This window comes from Drosophila biarmipes, chromosome 3R (genome assembly GCF_025231255.1).
Source record: "Drosophila biarmipes strain raj3 chromosome 3R, RU_DBia_V1.1, whole genome shotgun sequence".
Classification (NCBI taxonomy): Eukaryota; Metazoa; Arthropoda; class Insecta; order Diptera; family Drosophilidae; genus Drosophila; species Drosophila biarmipes.
The window spans coordinates 6,229,052-6,248,020 of record NC_066616.1 but is presented as its reverse complement, the minus strand read 5'-3'; the positions used below and the strand labels follow the sequence as shown (position 1 = coordinate 6,248,020).

The following is an 18,969-nucleotide window of genomic DNA, read 5'->3' as shown; positions in this document are numbered from 1 at the left end:
GCAACCAGGGATGAGTACTATGTGTGACCATAATATTAGACAATTTAATTAGACTTCTTTTTTATTTAAAATACAATATAAACAATAATTGCTTAAGGCTTAGTTTTAAAGGAAAACTATATATCTCGATCCGCTTCCTCAGGCTCATCAAAGTCCTTCACGTTCACGTCGGCATCCTCGCCATACTGCAAAATACTGTCAATTTGCAGCAAAAGATCGCCCACGCTCTCCTCGTCCTGGGAATCCAACGGAAAAAATCTAACCAAACTGTAAAACAATAAATAATAATAAAAATATTATTTATATTAGTTTCTAAAAATTAAAAAAAAAAACCGAGTGTGGCAAGTGGCAACGCCAGCACTTCGCTCGCAGCCCTCGTATCTCACACAAAAGCAATTTTCGACGCGTCGCAAAAGAAAAATGTGCTTGTGCAATTAAAATCGGTCGGAAAAACTAAAAACAAACCATATTCGGGGCACCCAGTTGCAAGGAATTAGTGCATGTTCGGCAATAGTGCGGCATTTGCAAAAACGCGCGCAAATAGTGAGCTCGAGAAATCCCACCAAAAATCCCAACCGACAAATCCCAGGCAGCCAGCAGCCACAAAATCGCCTAATTTACGATACAAAACACTTTTCGGGTGAAAATCGAAAAACGCTGAATTCCGGGCACGGGCAAAACACCGCAGGAATTCAAAAATGGAAACGCCTGTCGAGGAGCATGGCATGGACCTGAACAAGGTGTCCGTGGTGCGGTCCGCCAAGGGCGTGGATATGCTCTGTGTGGACGACTATCTGTACCACTTCGATCGCATCGGGCGCAACAACACCTACCGGTGGCTGTGCAACAGACGCAAGGACAAGGCGACCCCCTGCAAGTCCCGCATCTGCACTGTACTGCCCGATCCGCTGGACAAGACGCGGCACGTCGTCGTGGACGTGGTTCTGGCCCACATCCATCCGCGCTGCAGCGATCATGAGGTCAACAAGGTGGCCCAGCGCAAGCGGCTCTCCGTGATGATGATGAACGACGCCTACAGCACCACCCAGCCGAAGAGAGCCCGCCAGTACGAGCGCGCCAACGCCGGCATGAATCCGCCGGAGTTCATCTACGGAGGCATCGACACCTCCGCCGTGGAGGCCTCCTTCCAGTTGGACTTTGAGGTACGACCGCAGGTCAACTGTACCCGGTGTATGCCACTTACATTCCCCCTATGCGTATTTTAATACGAAGAATATTGCTTTCCTCCGTCAGTTTACTTTATTTGTATTTTGTGTTCCTAATTTAAATTAAGACAGCCCTTAGCTAGGACCATTCAACCTTCCTTAAATGTTAATACATTTCTAAGGTACTATTTAACTATTCTAGCACATATTTCTCTATTTTTAGTTCTATTAAGTGTTTCCCCATTCAAACTAAATCAAATATCTCCTTAAAGGGCCGTTAAAAGGACTATAAATACCAAATTCTGGTCATATGTGATGTTAAAATACTACACGAATACCTTTCCAGATTATAGGTATTTTTTGGAGAGTGATGTTTATTAATATTAAAAGGGGGGCATCTCGTAATAACATGAGTAAAGTAAAGCATAAATAAAAACGTCTGAACGGCTCCAAGCAAATTCATTTCAAATTCTATCTTTTGGTAAAAACAAGTTAATTCGAAAGGTTGTAAATGGGCGGGCATTTGAATTTAGGTAAATGTAAAGTGTTGATTGGTCTTCATTGAATGATAAGCAATCTTAATCCGAAGAAACCACTAAAGTTTTTCTTTCTGGCAGGACAAGGACCGTGTGTACATGCTGCGACGACGCGATGGCCGTGTGATGGTCTGCATCGACGGGCATCTGTACTACCTGGCTGGAAAGTCGTACAAGGGTGACATCTTCCGATGGACCTGCGTGCGCAAGCGTGACATCGAGTGCACGGCTAGGATCTGCACGGAGGCAACTCTGGCGGGAGCTCATCGGCTGCACGCCGTCGACACCGATGCACACATTCATCCGCACTACTCTGCCGCCAAGCTAATGCACATGTTTTCCAAGCACCAGATTGTTCTGGTAGAGGACGAACAGACCTCGGATGTGCTGGCAGAATGCCCCAATCTGGAATACTTCGATCCGGAAAATACTTTCCATACATCCCAGCGGTGCGATGATTTGGAATCCATAATTATCGAGGAGTGCGAGGATAACTACGATGTGTATGTAAGGACGGATGAAGGCCAGGGCGGAGATGTTCCGGCCGACGAAGAAGTCGAGGGTCAGGAAGAGGATGACGACAATTCTCTGGTGGACCGAAAACTGGACAACAGAAAGTGGCCACTGGCATTTGATGTGATTAACAATTATGTCGCTCAGCCGGGCTATAATCCGCTCACGGAGACAGACTTGACCAAGTTCACATTTCTTCCCTCGGCAAAGGGCCGGAAGGTACTGTGCTTGAGTCAGCATCTATTTCACTTTGACTCCCAGAGCAGGTCGAACGGGCACATGTTCTTCACTTGCATAAACCGACGTGATAAGGTCAACACATGTCACGTCCGCATTACCATAGATCCGGGAGAGCACGGACCAGTAGTAATTCGAATCAACGGAGAGCACACGCACAATCCAGATTTGAAAGAGATTGCTCGGCGGCTCAAGCAGCAGGTCAAGCTGGACCAAGAGAATCCGCAAAAGCTGTCAAAGGGCGAACCCAGCGAAGATGTCAGTTTTGAAAGCGAGGACGGTTCGGCCAGCCAGGGAACAGAGACCTATGAAACGGGACAGAGCATTGACGAGAGCTACGAGCACATCGACACAAGCAATGTAGTGATGAAGAAGGTGATTAGCATCGATGGTGCCATCAAAATGGAGCCCGAATCCAAGGCGAACATGATTGTGCAGTACCTAAAGGATGGAGCGGACAACATAAGCGCCAAGATCGAGATATTGCCTGATGCGCTGGAGGAGCTTGACTCTCAGTCTCATGCTGCTTACTCGTCCACACCCCAGCCAAAAGTTCGACAGCCCGAGATCACAAACATCCGCCGACGACGGGATGTGGTAGAGCCGATAAAGGGTGCGCAGCCGGATATGGACCTTACCAAGATTTGTACCTTAAGGTCTGCTAAGGGCCACGAGCTCCTGTGCGTTGATGGCTATATTTACCATGCCAAGAATCGAGGGGTGATCTCACGCAACTATTGGGTGTGCATCAAGAGCCGCGATCCGGACATCAATTGCAAGAGTCGCATCTCGACAGCCACCCAAAAGGATGGCTCAATTCGTGTACTTCGAGTGTATAACAGCCACAGCCATCCTTTTAGCGAGGATGACATTAAGCGAAGATTGTACAACGAGATAAACAAGAAGAACAACAAGAATCTAAAGTTCAGACCACTCCACTTTATCGGAAAATCATTGGATCAGATTCAGCAGGAATACGGTGATTTAGCTATCGAGCGACTCAATGTATCTAACATAAGCAGCGACATAGTGGTGCACAAGAAACCACGGGTTGCGGGCAGTCATAATAGCAGCTCCGCAGCATTATCCGTTTCTCACAAGGTAGAGACCCACAACGATGAAGAGGACGTTGTCATCGATGAGGAAGAGTACCATGAGCAAGAGGAAGGCGAAGAAATGGCGATAGACGGCGATCATCAGTACGTTGAGATGGACAACACAGACGGGATCATAGAGGTCGTAGAGGAAGTGGCTGATGATATCGACGGCTACGGTTCTATCGAGTATGTATAACCATCCGTTAAAAACATCCTTTTCCTATTGAGATTACTTTATTCTCTTTCGACAAATATTTTTATTTTGGTTGCAAGCAACATTGAAATTAAAACTCTTATTGTAAAACAAATTAAAGACAACAAGAAAAATTTAAAATTAAATAAAATACACTAACATCGGTTCCGTCAACTGTTAGATTGAATACGTTATCCAATTTGATTAGCAACTGATTTTCAGAAATATTGGCAATAAGAACTACATACTTTCGCGAATCACAAAAATCTCTAAGCAATATGTTGAAAAGGTGCACGGAGTTTCTTTTCTCCAAAAACACTAAATTAAGAGTATCCCCGAGATCGAATCTTCCACCAGTAATCGCAAAACTTGTTTATATTGTCATTGAAATGAACACCTGCATTATCTGGCAGGTCGGTAAAGCAAGCTCATAGCTCATCAGTAGCATTTGAAAGTTGCGCGAGAGCACTTCATTATTTGTGAGTTAAAAATAATTTAGTTTGAAAATAATCTTTAAAAATACCAGAAATTAGCTGATATACACAGAAATGTATACATTATGAAAATAGTTATAGCAAAAAGGGAACCAAAAATAGAAATACTTCATTAAATAGGCACTAGAGGCAAAGTGCTTTCACTTTTCAAGCTAGTGGCAAAGCGCAAACCGGTCAAACGAGACGCAAATTAAAAAACTAATGGTTGTCTTGTACCCACAGACCAATATACACCATGAAACTGTACGCCGTATCCGATGGGCCGCCCTCCCTGGCTGTTCGTATGACCTTGAAGGCCTTGGACATTCAATATCAACTGATCAATGTGGACTTCTGCGCCTTGGAACATCGTTCTGAAGATTATTCGAAGGTATGTGCAAAATTATAGGCCCTTTAAGACGTACAAAAATGTAAGCTTTTCTGAACCTTCAGATGAATCCACAAAAGGAGATTCCCGTGCTGGACGACGATGGATTCTATTTATCAGAGAGCATTGCCATTATGCAATATCTTTGCGACAAATACGCGCCGGACTCGTCGCTGTACCCACAGGAGGTCAACACAAGAGCAATAATTAATCAGCGTCTTTGCTTTAACATGGGATTCTACTACGCCCCCATTTCAGCCCACAGCATGGCGCCCATTTTCTTTGACTACGAACGTACGCCCATGTCGCTGAAGAAGGTGATGAACGCACTTGAGGTGTTCGAAACATACTTGGAGCGTCTAGGCACCAAATACGCGGCCGGCGACAACATCACCATAGCCGATTTCGCTTTGATTTCAGCGACGCTCTGTTTGGAGGCAATTAACTTTGATTTGATGCAGTATCCGTTGGTGAACAAGTGGTACGAAACCTTCAAGGAGGAGTACCCGCAGTTGTGGGAGATCGCTAACAGCGGCATGCAGGAGATTAGTGCGTTCGAGCAGAATCCGCCAGATTTGTCCCAAGTGGATCACCCGTTCCACCCGACGCGCAAGGCTAAAGCCTGAAGCATTAGATATAAGACCCTTTAAACTAGGGGAAGTAAAAACCTTCTTAATTTTTAATTCTTGTGAATTCAATATAAATATATATGTATATGTATGAATATATATGAAACTAACCTTTAATATTTTGTTTCACTTTAAAATATTTTTGATCAAAGTTTCAATATTTAAGAATTTATCTTTGAGTTATGAGGACAAATTGTATCTTAGAAAAAATGATTTAAAAAAAAACAATCTGAATGGATTGAGTCTTAAAAGGTAATATTCAATCCAAAAGTTATAGGCATAAATCCGAAAACTCTTATTTCAAAAACGATTGCAAAATTCCTCGGTAGATTTAGCGATAAGATAAAATCTTTTTAAGAGTGAACACATGTATAGGACATTTTCCTTAACACTTATCAAATTCTCTTCTGTGGACCCCTTGTGTATAATTAACATTAAAATATTAAGCACGACTATGAATACCTATGTAATAAATTGTTAATCAATAAAAAAATAATATTTTATGATTTCATTTGCGAAACAGAAAGCCTTCATTTTCTTTTAAAATAGCGCGAAAATCCATAGTAGCAAAAAATGATTCATCGAATGAATCTTAACACAATCGTCAAAGAATACTACTGTTGAAAATTCCGAATTCAGGCAATGTTTTTAGAGAAGCTCACCTGAAATCCTCGATCAGCGAGCCAATGGCCTCCGTCAGCTTGCCGTACTTCTCGCCAAAACCTGTGCCTATGGTCAGCTCCCCCATCAGACTGTGGGCATCTGGCTCCAGGTAGATCTCCAGCTGCTTCCGCGCCTCGCTGCTCAGCAGATCTACTTTGGTCAGCACATTGACGTGCGGCTGCTCCATGTTGGCCATCACACTGAGGGCGGCCATGGTCCCCGATATAAACTTGGCCCCGTCCACCATGAACTGAGAGTCCAAACAAAAAACGACGCAGGTGCGGAAGTTCCAGGACTCTAGCAGCTGTACCAGCTGCCTGCCCATCTTCAGGTGAGTGAATAGTTCTATCTGCCCGGGCATGTCGAACAGGATGTAGTCGTCATCCGGCTCACCCACCATCAACTCATCTTCGCCTCCGCAGAGCTGGTCCTTCAGCCAATCCTGGTTTTCGATTAAAAATTCCAGGCAGAAGATCAGGCCCCCATTCGGTCCGTAGTGCAGCTCCTCGTCCTCCATGGCATCGTCCAGGTGAATGAGATCGCGAATATCCGCCAGTGGGTTGTAGTTAAAGTGCTCTGCCGCCGGATCTAGGTTCACCACCTGGATGTTTCGCTTGGAGTCCATGGCATGTTGCTGCATTAAGCTGCAGTACGTCGACTGGGAAGGATGGGGATCGGGTTATTAGACTGGACGAAGCATATAATATTGCACTGCCCCTACCTTGCCACTGCCAGCAGGACCAACAATTATCTGTGCGTACCGCATCCTTATGCTTGGCACGTTATTTTTGTTACTTTAGCCAAAATCACAGGCAAAACAAATAAGAAACAAAGCGTGCGCCAGCTGTAGTGTTGCAAAACGCCCAAGTGCTGCTCAATTTCTGCCGGTGGGTTGGCAGCAACAGCGCTGGCATCTTCAAATTCTAACCGCCAAAAATTAGGAATTCAAAAAAGTAGCAGTTTAATTTTTTTTTAACTTTTGTGAAATTTTATACAGAATATTTATCCATCTTTGAGCTCGGTTAGTTAATTTTACAGTAACGAAAAACTAAATTTATGTGGAGAGCTAAATAGTAAATAAAAATTAAATACATTTTTTCTTTGATATTTCATAATGGATAAAAAAAAATTTCTTTAAAAAATAAAAGAGCGGGTATTGACGAATGTTTGGATTTATTTTCAAGAAGACCATACTTACAATTTGTTTACATTGTCCTTTTATTCGCCTGATTTGATGACTCAATTTAATAATAAACGAGGAAGAACGCATAATTCGAGTGCCTCGACTATCAGATACTCGTCATTCAACTGCAGGGAGCAAAAGAATATTGCAGACATACAAGCAGGAAACAAAAATTGTAAAATTTTTAAGCTGCCCAAAAATCTCAGGAATCTACATGCCAGTAGTGTAGCTTTTGCAGTTTTCGAAATATCAGCGTTCATACGGACGGACAGACAAACGGACCTACGCAATGGCTAGATCGACTCGGATGGTGATTCTAATTAAAAATATATGCACTTCATGGAGTCGGAAACGCTTTCTTCTACGTGTAACATACTTTCCGACGAATCTAGTATACCCTTCTACTCTACGAGTAACGGGTATAAAAAGTATGAGTTGGCCCCTACAAAGTATAAGTTGAAAGATAAAGTTTTGAGCATTTAGTAAACAGAGTTGCATTCGAGACTATAAAAGGCTCTGCTCATCCATTAGAACGATCAGCTAAAAATATTTCTGCAAGTATATACAACATGGACTCCAGTTCGAAAAAGGTTTATAAATGACACTAAAAAAATTGTAAATAGATCACTAACTTTCGGAACCGCTAGGAACATTTTGAGGAGCTAGTAGAGAACATTGGCATAGAGGAGGTGGAAAGGATTCTCGAGATATCAAGGACAATCGAAAAGACCCTGCAAGACTCGGAGGCCTCCAAGTTGCTCCGGTGTTTTATGGAATGCACGAAGAAATCTTTGCAACCCCTAGACATTCATGAGAAGTGCGCCCAGTTTCTTGCAGAAAAACACCCCTTATACGACTCCTCCGATTTGGACATTCTGGCCCGTTTGGGACTGGCTCCCCATCATAAGCACCGTCTGGCCTATCGGTTGGAGGATGGTGATTCAATTTCAATCAGCCTCTGTCTTAAAAACATCATGGCAAGTTGTCGAGAAGAAATAGAGGAACTCTTCACCGACTTTAAAGACTCAATTGCAAAAAAATTAACAAATCTAAAATTGAAACCACAGGAATAATATCTGAATAATATTTAAATTTATTTTAAAAACTTTGTTAATATTAAATACTTGCTCAAATACTATTAAAATCCCCTTTTCCATATCTTTTTGCAAGTTGTTTACCGCCTGAAAAACTTACTTGCACGTATACAAAACATTTAATATTAAATATTAATAAATATAAAATGATCAAAAATTGCTGGGCTTGAAGGTATTTTTTGGCAGTTTTTCTTCGTTCATAGATTCGTTGGCAAGTACGTAATAGGTAGAAGGTAGCGTTTCCGACTCCATATCTGATAGTCGAGACACTCGACCATAGGGTTCTCCCTTGTTTATAGTTAATAAAGTCAATAATCCCTTTCTAGCATTTCTTAATTGCTTCTTGCATCACTAAAAAATATAGAAAAAAGACCATTACAACAACCACATCCAGATACTTCAGATCAAAACAAAAACTAATCTCACGTTGAAAATAATACGGAGTATACTAAAAATAAACATGTACGACTTGTATCATTCATTTGTGTATTTTAACGTTATCAACAACTCGTTTCGAAATCCGACAGTTTAGAAAGGTTTGAGCGAATTCTTGTAGGGTCTCTGTTAGATAACGACTTTTATCGTAAATTAAGCTCTTTAACATTATATTATAATTGTTCTTAACTATTTGCCATAACATTTCAAGAAATTTCAGGAAAATAATTTTTTAAGAAACATTTTATGTATTTTGAAAAATAACACAATTTTAGACTGTTGTTTTAATAAGCTGTGAGTAAGCATAAAATTAAAAAAAACATTTCATGTTTTTATACCCTTGCAGAGGGTATAATGATTTCAGTCACAAGTTTGCAACGTAGTGATGAAGACGTTTGAAAAATTGTTTTTTAATTATAAGATACAATTATTACTGTTTTTTAACATATAACCTCTACGCTTGGAAATAACATTTTTTAATTACTTGTGAATTTTGAATTGCATTTCAATTTCATCAGACGACTATATCATATAACTGCCATACGAACGATCGGAAAATATAAATAATTATATATATAAGATAATATAAATAATTGTCAAAGAAACGGTCAGAGAAATAATGAAATATATATATATATATAATGAAATATAAATATAAATATTTGAAGCCAGCAAGAATCCTTAAAAATTCACATGGCGTTACTAACGTTGATTATTATAACTGCAAGGGTATACAAACTTCGGTTTGCCGAAGTTAACTTCTTTTCTTGTTATTAATATTTTACTTATGTGCTTAAATTTCGACTGGATTAATCATTGTCGACAATAACCTCTTAAATAAACAGTTTTAATAATGCTTCAATGTTATTACTGAATACAAAATTTAAATAGCCCCATAATCAAAGGAGTTTTTTGTGGTGTACTTTACATATTCAGAACACGAGTTTATATAACGCGGCTGTTGTTAGTCACATCCCAGCTTCTGAAGAATAATAATTTACTTGGTGCCAGAAGTTTTTAAGGCTTGATTAACTCGTAAGTACGTTTTGCTTTGGAACTGGCCCCCACTTAGCCACCAATCAGATTTAGATAGCCCCGTGCAGCTGTTGCCGCCGACAGTTAATTAAATCGTTGACCACAGCAAGCCAAACAGAAGGCATACATTTACATACGATCGAATTGAGATGTCAACGTAGATCGGCTCGCAATCGCAACGTTCAATCACGTCACTATTGAAACACCCCTGCCACGAGCTAATCCTAATTGCAGATAAACATCTCAATTGCTCAGCCGAACGGACAACATCTGCCCGTCCGGCGGTTGACAGTCATAATGATGTTTTAAATGCCGCGCTCACACCGCCAAATAAAAGCGCTAAAGAATAATAATTTTTCATTTTTTTAAAGAAAATTCCATTCGGCGTGTGGGCATGCATGTCGGAAGACCGGAAATAATTTTCTACTTGCAGTTCCCCGTAAGCAATAGCGTACACTTAACAAAATGATTCAGGCAATAATGGGTGAAACTAATTGGTGAATTGAAAAGGAAGCGGGTAGGTTACCTTTTAAACATGGCTCGGAACTTAAAAACCATTTAATAATTTTGCAAATATTTTCAAATAACATACCAAGCCCGAACACATGTTAACAAAACATACCATTCTTTGAAAGTTATAACTAATACAAACATGAAGTATAATTAACATGTCCTAACAAATTAAGAAAAAATATATATATCCAGATAGCAGCCTAGCTATTTTTTATATAAATGTTGAAGATCAATTGATTTTAAGAATAATCAAATGCATTTTCCAGAGTGTACAGCTTACACCCACCCCCACGAGCGAAAAAAATGAACTGCACTTGTGCTTTATGATATTTGTCTGTTCGCCCGTTGTCCCTCTTATTAATGATATCGACAATGGCAGGGTGCAGAGGCCACGAGGACAACCAGGGCCAGGTGTTCGATACACGCTCGTGCTGATAACTATATAATTTATCCTTGAATTGGTCCCTTTGCCCCCGTCGCTTGAACTGCAATTAGATACTGTTGGGTAGATTTGTGTGAAATGTTTATTCGATTTAAACTAAACCACTATGTATAACATTTAGATATTAGCGAACTTAGAGCAATTAAATACCACAGAACATGTTTTCCTCATATAATTATTAGGTTGGTTAATATGCGTTAGATGCCATGACTAGCAGGGCTTGACTAGTAGGATTTCCATTGAATCTCATTCTCTGTAACTATTTCCACGCTTTCCGGGCACCTTGAAGTTCGCTGTTCACATTCCACTGCCGCTGCTGAAAATACTGGCCGTTGCTCCCGGATCGGACATATCGGCACTGCCGCTGAAGTCGTCGCTGCTCTGGTTGCTGTTTTGATTCTGGTTCGAGTTGCTGTTGTTGTACAGCGGCAGGGGCTGCGAGTGGGGTCCCCGGGGATCCTCTGGGGTCCAGGTGCGGGCGTAGAGCTTACTGCCCGGGTATCGGTCGCCCTTTCGGTACCAGGACAACGAGTGCGCCACTCCGCCTGCTGCAAGTGGAGACAAAGGATGGAACATGGGGTTAGTAAAAACGTAGTTCGTATTCATATATCACTTTAAATATTTATGTTATTTATTTAATATTTTAACTGCAATGACGTAGGACGACCTTATCAAGTAAGCATAAAAAACAAACGTGTTCTGGGAAAAGGTATAGGGAATGTATTTAATATATAGTATACATACAGCGATACAGTAGTAAATGAATATCCGATACTTTTGTTAAACTTCTAACGCTAATAAAATATTTAAAACAAATAAGAATAAATTAAAAATGTAAGACTTTCTTTATTAACAATTCATAGTCGAACAATTCCTATGATTATATTACAAAAAAAGTAAAAGCGTAAATAAAAGAAAAAAAAACTTTTTCACATTCTTTAGATATTCTTCAGTATTAGTGACGTAAGTTGGTAGTCCAAATGAAGTGTAATAACGATTTTAAAAAGCTGACATTAATAAAATAAGAACAATAAATTCGACTTAAATGCGTAGCCTTTACGATAGATTTGATTAAGATCGTTTACTAATTAAAAACAGTTTACTTTTAAATGTAACACTTTAGAAGATTTTTATTATTAAATTAAAAATAATAATTCAAACCCAAACTGCAACAACTCCCATTAAGGAGTCAAGCGCCGCCCAAACAATTAAAATTGTTGCCAAAACTGAGCAAATGCCATTAGCGACCACATTACGGGCCCATCATCTCGCAGGGCAAACAAATACGGCAAAGGGTTGGTGTTGGTCGCCGGAGTCCCCGGTTTGTTGTTGCAGCTGCCACCCCGCTGCGACCGCCATTTGCCTTGGACAAATAAACCCGAAACCAAAAGCAAAGCCCGGACCGGAATCCTGCCCGCCACCCTCCTCCGCACGGCTATGTCCAATCAGAACCAACTGCCACCCAAGTCGGGCAATTTGTAGCTCTCGCAGTTTTCGAGTGGCTCATGCGGGTGCTGCTCAAATATGCGACCCCGACCACTTCCCGGCGCAGCTTCCGCATCTTTGCAAGTTGGTGTGAACATATGCCAGCCGCGTGCCGAAAACCCCCATCCCATCCGCAGACATCCTTGCACCCATTCAAATGGGCGTCTCGTGGAGCTTCCCCAGGAGAACTTTCCTCGTATTTTTGTTTTCGCTGCAACATTTTTAATGCCCGTTAAGCATGAAAACGCTTTCGCCATCAACATGGCCATCTCCCCGCTTCGCTGTCCCGAGCCGCTCTGTTCTGACCTGGTCGCCTTCCATTTGGCCTTTAAGCGGCGACGGCGACAGCAGCCATCTGCTGGAGTGTAACGAATTTCTCACGCTATGATTATGTCGATTGGGCTCTGTTGTTCCTGTTATTGTTACTATTTGGCTCGGGCTCGGTTCTGTTCGGTTCGCTTCCTCCACCCCAGGGCTACTCCCCCTTTGCCAGAGGTTGGGGAGATGGGAACGGGCAAAGTGTATGGGTGGTGCATGTGGGCCTCTATCAGGTAGACACAAATTACACATCGGAACTTGCATGTTCATTTGGTCGGAACAAAATCGAATAGTCTGATAAAAAGACCAGAAGGAGGGCAGCAGTAAATACAATCTATTTGATTTTATAACGTTTTTGCGAGAGAAAAATTGATCATTATATCAAATTACTCTAAGGAGAATATTAAACAAATTAGTGTCTAAAACACTTTAGGATAAGCTAGGAAACCATGTGGCTTATAAACATGATTTTCTAATTTCTTTAAATTTCATTTACTATGAGACAAGTAACAAGATGTATTAATGTATTATTTAAATTATTATTTGGTTAATAATGGTCTGATTATTGAAATTATTGGTATTTTTTGTAAATATATTTACCGATAAATATTTTTTATAATACGACAATTTATTTCATAACAATTCTTTCTAATTTCCTAAATGTCATTTACTATGAGCCAAGTTTCAAGATGTATTAAGGTATTATTTAAATTGTCTCATTATTGCAACCATTTTACGTACTAATTTATTTTTTGAAAAGGAAAGTGATTCGGTCAAATAAAAAACGGTAATGATAAATTTTTCCTCATTTATATGATTTGTAAATATAGTTACCCATAAATATTTCTTTAATACGACAAGGTTTTTCATTACACAATTCCCAGAGCAGTAAATTGTAATACAAATTACTTCGCTGACGAGACTTCTCCCATTCGAAAACCAGTTTAAACTGAACTTCAACCAGCTAAAATTTGTGTTGTGACACACGTGAAAAAAAAATCTTTAAAAAAATGTATGACACTTTTTAAGGGCTATACATAACACTCAATAAGAGACGTCACCCTTCCCATTCGCGAAACCCCAAATCGACACCCTTTCAGGTTTCCAAGTGGCCAGGCTATTAGTTATGCAGATGCTTTCCAGGGATCCCCTTGCCGAGGAACTCGTTGCAGCCTGCAGGGCCATACATTTTGAATAGGAAAATTATTAACCAAAAAACCGTGACCAAAGCAACTTTTATGAGCTGGCACACGGAATCCCCTAATCCACGGCATTGTATCCCGGGTGAAACTTGTGAACACCCTGGCCCGCCACATCCGCATCCATATATCCGCATCCTCGATGATCGATGCGACGGCAATGAGCAAAACAATTTGCTCGACTGGCAGTCACGCAAAGCCCGCCAAGCGAACCCAAAACCCCGCGCGAAAAGTGTGAAAATTCTAATTAGTTACACTTAGGCAGACACGGAAGACCCAAAATCGATGCCAGGATGCAGCTCAGCATCCCCTGTTAACGTCCTGTTCACCACAAAACAAAAACCCGGGCCATCTATAGATAACCTTTGAATAAGGCCAGTGCCCTAAGTGAATTATGTTATTAAATGTGTACCGGACTCACTGACCGTCCGCCCACCTAGGTATTTGGTGCATGCAATTGATTGATGTGGATTGACAACTCACTGCGATCCTTGAGGATGATTTTCTTGGGCGGTTCCTTCTGGTAATTGCGCTGCAAGCTCAGTCCGGGCTCGTTGCCGTTCTTATCCTTCTTGACCATCTCGCTCAGAAAGGTTATGTAGCTGATCGCCAGCTTGAGTGTGTCGACCTAGGGAAGAAAACAAATGGGAATAGACCTCATTAAAATGTGATATTATTTATTATAAAGATAAAAAAAGATTTTAAACGTTATATCGCAACTTTTGGCTGAAAATAATATTCCCCTCCTATTTAACCATTACTCTAAAAAAAATGTCCTTCCAACGTAAACAAATAGTTTACAGATAAGTGAATGAGAGGTTTTCTACCCTATAAAGTACAGACATCTGTACACTAAACCTTTAGTTCCATGTTTTAGTTTTTAAGCTTATGAGATGAAACGTTTCCAGAAGTTTTTTTCTTTTGCAAGTAGTAGCATAACAAGACTGATCAAACAACTATATCCTCTAGGTCCCACAGAAATGATTCTAAAAACAAGGAAGAACTCTATGGTCGAGTACCTCGACTATCAGATACCCGTTACTCAGCTTAAGGGAGCAAAATGGGAATGAAGATATACAAGCAGCAAAGCGATATTTTAGGGCGCCACCTGCCGGCTATTTCAGTAAATTTTATGTGAGCGGCAGACAGATTTAAGCGCTTATGCCGTTCGTGGGCGTTAGAGTGGGCGTGGCACATTTAAATAAGCAGCTGCGCAGGAAGCCCCGGAATCTGGATACTAAGTTTGACTGTTCTATCTCTTATAGTTTCCGAGATCTCAGCGTCCATACGGACAGACAGAAAGACAGACAGACATATATACTTTATGGGGTCGGAAACCTTTCCTTCTACCTGTCACATATATTCCGACGAATTTAGTATACCCTTTTACTCTACGAGTAACGGGTATAAATATATCTTTTTTTTTTGATCTATTAAAACATAAGATAGTAACTTTGCAATCTGGGGGATAGTACTTCTTTCGGATTTCAAAATTTTCAATGAAATTGGTTTTTGATCAGGGTATTATATCGAAAACATTATTAGAAAACGATATGAAAACAAAAGTAGTTTTGATGTTTTGATCAAATTATCTTATGCTCGAGGGTATTTCATTTTTTTAATTTTGAATTAAGTGCTTTCTTGATCATATATCTGCCATTTTAAGGATGAGAAAATAATGTAAACCAAGTATAACATTTTTTTATTGTTTCTGTCTAACTATCGGTCTATTTATGTATACGGTTTACGTGGATTCTGTAACATACGTTACATTTTTAATACGTTGCATTTTTTAAAAGTTGTCTTAACTTATTTTTAATTTTCCAGTGATCAATATTTCATTCGATAGGATTCCGTATAAAGCAGTTCGGCGTTTCAAATTACCTTGCTCAGTCGCTTCTCGTAGGGCAGCGTGGGAATGTGGGTGCGCAGACCCTCGAACGCCTCGTTGATGCTCTGCATCCGCCGACGCTCGCGGAGATTGGCTGCCTGCCGTTGCTGGGCCATTTGGGAGGCGCACTTCAAGCGCCGAGGCTTGTGGCTCCTCCGGCTGAAAGGGGAGAAGCTGGACTCCATTAATTGGGGTCCGGGCGGAAACGGATGCCATGCTTACGTCTTCTCGGTGTTCTCCTGGTCGCTGTTAAAACCGCTGCTGTAGGCGTCATCCTCGTCATCGCTCTCCGAGCTGTGCTCGTCCCCGAAAAAATAGTCGGAGCTAGAGGTGGAAGCGTTGGTGGCCTGCGATCCCTCGAAGAAATGGCGCGCCATCGTGGCCTCCAGGTCAAAGTTGTCCATGGAAAACATTGTCGGACAATCAGGGAACTCGGAACTCGAAAATCTGATGCGCTTCTGTTTGACTGCTTAATTGCCAGCTAAGTGCATAACGGCAAAGCTAACAGTTCCGATCCGCTGATTGGCGACGCGTGACCAGCACGTGCCTCAAGATCAGAGGAGGGGGCAGCAAGTCGGACAAGTGAAACGCGTGTTGCGGGTCCTTGACTTCTGCTTCTCTCTGAAAGTGGATTTAACATTTCAGAGGGTTACTTCCTGTGCTAAACTTGTTCAGTTGTTGATATTGGTAATAAACATGTCCAACATTATTTCGATTAGATAAGATACAAATGTTGTGTTTAACTGATAAAAATGTGTCACATTTATGTACACAAAAGTAATTCATAAAAGAGTTCGTAACAGTAAAATGATTTTAGATAACTTTACGATACCACAGATTATCCTGATAGTTTGTAAGCTCTATAAAAAATACTCACGGTAAATAACACAGATTAAATAACAATTTAATTAATAATAATTTAAAACAACAAAACTAACTAATTTATTTTTGGTTTAAGGAATTAGAATAGTCGGAACGAGTCGAATTGGACAAATAACTTCTGTGTTTCTAAGCATATTATCTTCTACTCTTGGGAATATCATTCATTAAAAATTTCAGAATTTCAAAAAAAAAATAAAACAAACTACTTTATCATAATAATCGGATGATTAATGTTAAAACAATACAAACACCATTTTCGGTTATTTCAATTTCGATAAAAGAAAGTAGAAAAATAAAATGTAACATAATACTAATATTTCTGTAAATAGTTTTTGAACGACCTGCATTTTGAGACATAATAAAAAATACAATATTCGAAAAAATAAATAAATAATTGTATCCATTTCAGAACATTCGTCTTAATCCACAATCCACAAAAGAATTCCAAACACATTTACTTTGATTATTATATTTCTTTAGTAACTTACCTTAATCACCTAGAAGTATCCAAATAATCCTGTGACTATTTCCACACAAGTTCGTAATTTACCAATTTCTTAGAAACGGTTCACACACTTTTAAATTGCACATCACCCGAGGACCAAATATTTTCACACGATTCAATTACTGCATTTCCCAGTTATCAACACCCCAATAATCCTTATAGACGAAGCGGCACCGCGGGCTCTAACATCGAAGCGCGTTGCGTTGCGAACTCTAGGACTGCCGGAAAGCGAATGCCAGAGCCTGGAAATCGGTCCTCGAACTTCCACAGGACCTGTCTGATAGGAAGAGCACGGCGAGGGGTGGATAGTGTGCCATGTATTGTATCTTTCAATGGCGGTGCCACATCAAAAGATACAGCCAAAGGGGCGGTGCCCCAGTGTCCGCCAATCGGAGCGCGGCAAGCTGAAAGTTTTAGCCAAACAGGGTTGCATTTCGGGGTGTTATAAGCTTATTAAGTTTTCCCGGCGGTTGGGGAGGGCGGGAAACTTGATGTTTCCGGCCATGCTCTATACCATTTTCACACTGCAAGCGCACTCAATTGTTTTTTGATTCGAGCGCTCGTTTATCTGTTTAAGCGGAATTATTGCCCAAGTGCTTGACAATGGAAGGTGTTGATGTTTGATGTAGACAAGTGTTTTGCCCCAGGGGCGGAGGAGCACAAAAGGGGTTGAGGCGGCAGCTGCACGAATTCCGCAGTGATGTGCGGAAATAAGGATCCCGCCGGCGTCGTTTCCACTGTCTGGATTACTTCGTACGGCCCCTAAGTCTAATTAATGATTTGTTGCAACCAAGACGAGCTCAGCAATCATGGTAAAAAATATACAGAATAGCTTGGCTGTCGAATAAGACCCAGCGGAATTTGTCAACCAGCATAATTTTTAAGCATTAGCAGAGTACAACTTCAAATATTTGCACTGTCTAGGATTACCTCTCTCCCTCGTTTCGTAACAACTCCATTAAAAGGCGATTGCAGCATATACTGCATATTTTACGGGGCTCAGCAGAGACAGGGGTGTCAAATAGGCCACACTCGCAGCGAAAGTTGATACTATTTCGTTTTTTAAACATATATTATTCTTATCATTAGAAAACAAGGAAGAACGCTATAGCCAAGTGCCTCGACTATCAGATACCCGTTACTCAGCTTAAGGGAGCAAAAAAGGAATGGAGCTATATAAGCAGCAAAGCGATGTTGTAAAGCGCCACCTACCAGCTATTTTTTTAATTTTTGTAATTGATGTCAAGTTTGGGGTACTAAACAAGATATAATAAAACAGCAAAGAATATATATTTATTTATTAAACTATTAAATTTTTGTTATTTTTTATAATTTACGTATTATTTTAATTTCGAAATCTAATTCAATGGTATGTACAAACATACAATTTTTTCAAGTAAAACTATTTATTTTAATATTCAGATCAATTAAGTATTATAAATTTATAATATAACAAATTTACGATCACAAAAAATATCATTATAATCAAACTGTGCTTTGAAAAATGATTTGATAATGTATTTTCATTGTTTTTACATTATTTATTAAAACATTTAGTTTTAGTAAATCTTGTATTTCTTGTTGTGTATCCCGAGTATCCTGCCCTTCCCTGATGTGTTGCTGGGCTCATCCTCGCCCTGCTCGTCGCCTGAGCTCTGTTTGTTTGTTGTCCTTTTTCCCGTGCCTGTCCTCTGTGTGTGTGTTGCCTCATCATCAGACAACCTCACTAAGGCTACCATGATAAACAAATTGTTTTGCCTTTGCCAGAAGCCTACCGCCTACCCCAGTCCTTCACCTTTGTTTCTGCGTTGTTATCGTTGCCGGCGCTGCTCGTTTTGTGCAGCTGTATAAACAAATTAGTTTTCATTTTTATCAAGCTGTCCTGCAGTGGCAATTTGTGGCCCGAAAGCTTTGAGGCTTTTATGGGAGATCATAGGCCAAGATAGTAAACTGCTTATAAGGGGAAATTATTATTTTACCGATTTGCCACATTTATCAACATCTCGAGCTGCAACTTGATACCAAGAAAGAATAATACTATAAATAAAATCCAATGCTATGCAATTTGATAACCAGATCCAATTATTACAAT

The 18,969-nt window shown here is 40.3% G+C and overlaps 4 protein-coding genes across 6 annotated transcripts; 2 read left to right on the top strand and 2 right to left on the bottom strand.

Moving 5' to 3' along the window:
* Positions 1-43: 43 nt before the first annotated feature.
* LOC108027316 (GPN-loop GTPase 3) lies at positions 44-6,763 on the bottom strand. Its single transcript, XM_017098716.3, has 3 exons — positions 6,617-6,763; positions 5,895-6,553; positions 44-267 (listed from the first exon to the last, which is right to left on the bottom strand). The coding sequence occupies exons 1-3, from the start codon at positions 6,659-6,661 to the stop codon at positions 117-119; spliced, it is 855 nt and encodes a 284-aa protein (XP_016954205.1). The 5' UTR covers positions 6,662-6,763; the 3' UTR covers positions 44-116.
* Positions 372-5,758, top strand: LOC108027315 (glutathione S-transferase 1-1). 2 transcript variants are annotated; one of them, XM_017098714.3, is made up of 4 exons: positions 372-1,163; positions 1,784-3,735; positions 4,459-4,606; positions 4,669-5,758. In XM_017098714.3, the coding sequence occupies exons 1-4, from the start codon at positions 699-701 to the stop codon at positions 5,227-5,229; spliced, it is 3,126 nt and encodes a 1,041-aa protein (XP_016954203.1). In that variant the 5' UTR covers positions 372-698; the 3' UTR covers positions 5,230-5,758. The 2 variants fall into 2 exon arrangements, with proteins under 2 accessions (XP_016954203.1, XP_016954204.1); XM_017098715.3 differs by lacking the exons at positions 372-1,163; positions 1,784-3,735 and adding an exon at positions 4,088-4,221.
* Positions 6,764-7,603: 840 nt separating the features above from the next.
* Positions 7,604-8,262, top strand: LOC127011618 (uncharacterized). The gene is made up of 2 exons (XM_050889448.1): positions 7,604-7,668; positions 7,726-8,262. The coding sequence occupies exons 1-2, from the start codon at positions 7,648-7,650 to the stop codon at positions 8,149-8,151; spliced, it is 447 nt and encodes a 148-aa protein (XP_050745405.1). The 5' UTR covers positions 7,604-7,647; the 3' UTR covers positions 8,152-8,262.
* Positions 8,263-10,667: 2,405 nt separating this feature from the next.
* LOC108027044 (pancreas transcription factor 1 subunit alpha) lies at positions 10,668-17,091 on the bottom strand. 2 transcript variants are annotated; one of them, XM_017098244.3, is made up of 5 exons: positions 16,861-17,091; positions 15,713-16,111; positions 15,484-15,664; positions 14,083-14,227; positions 10,668-11,145 (listed from the first exon to the last, which is right to left on the bottom strand). In XM_017098244.3, exons 2-5 carry the CDS (start codon positions 15,901-15,903, stop codon positions 10,895-10,897), a joined length of 768 nt encoding a protein of 255 aa, XP_016953733.1. In that variant the 5' UTR covers positions 15,904-16,111; positions 16,861-17,091; the 3' UTR covers positions 10,668-10,894. The 2 variants fall into 2 exon arrangements, with proteins under 2 accessions (XP_016953733.1, XP_016953734.1); XM_017098245.3 differs by having other exon boundaries at positions 15,484-15,649.
* Between the last annotated feature and the right edge of the window lie 1,878 nt (positions 17,092-18,969).

Bases quoted from the DNA above. Each gene is read 5' to 3' on its own strand.
- LOC108027315 (XM_017098714.3), top strand. From the start codon at position 699: ATGGAAACGCCTGTCGAGGAGCATGGCATGGACCTGAACAAGGTGTCC. The intron at 1,164-1,783 runs GTACGACCGCAG...TCTTTCTGGCAG, and splicing joins CCTTCCAGTTGGACTTTGAG to GACAAGGACCGTGTGTACAT. The intron at 4,607-4,668 runs GTATGTGCAAAA...CTGAACCTTCAG, and splicing joins GTTCTGAAGATTATTCGAAG to ATGAATCCACAAAAGGAGAT.
- LOC108027316 (XM_017098716.3), bottom strand. From the start codon at position 6,661: ATGCGGTACGCACAGATAATTGTTGGTCCTGCTGGCAGTGGCAAG. The intron at 6,554-6,616 runs GTAGGGGCAGTG...CATCCTTCCCAG, and splicing joins GTCCTGCTGGCAGTGGCAAG to TCGACGTACTGCAGCTTAAT. The intron at 268-5,894 runs GTGAGCTTCTCT...ATTGTTTTACAG, and splicing joins TCGCTGATCGAGGATTTCAG to TTTGGTTAGATTTTTTCCGT.
- LOC127011618 (XM_050889448.1), top strand. From the start codon at position 7,648: ATGGACTCCAGTTCGAAAAAG. The intron at 7,669-7,725 runs GTTTATAAATGA...CGGAACCGCTAG, and splicing joins TGGACTCCAGTTCGAAAAAG to GAACATTTTGAGGAGCTAGT.
- LOC108027044 (XM_017098244.3), bottom strand. From the start codon at position 15,903: ATGTTTTCCATGGACAACTTTGACCTGGAGGCCACGATGGCGCGCCAT. The intron at 15,665-15,712 runs GTAAGCATGGCA...AATGGAGTCCAG, and splicing joins CAGGAGAACACCGAGAAGAC to CTTCTCCCCTTTCAGCCGGA. The intron at 11,146-14,082 runs GTGAGTTGTCAA...CTCCACTTGCAG, and splicing joins AATCATCCTCAAGGATCGCA to CAGGCGGAGTGGCGCACTCG.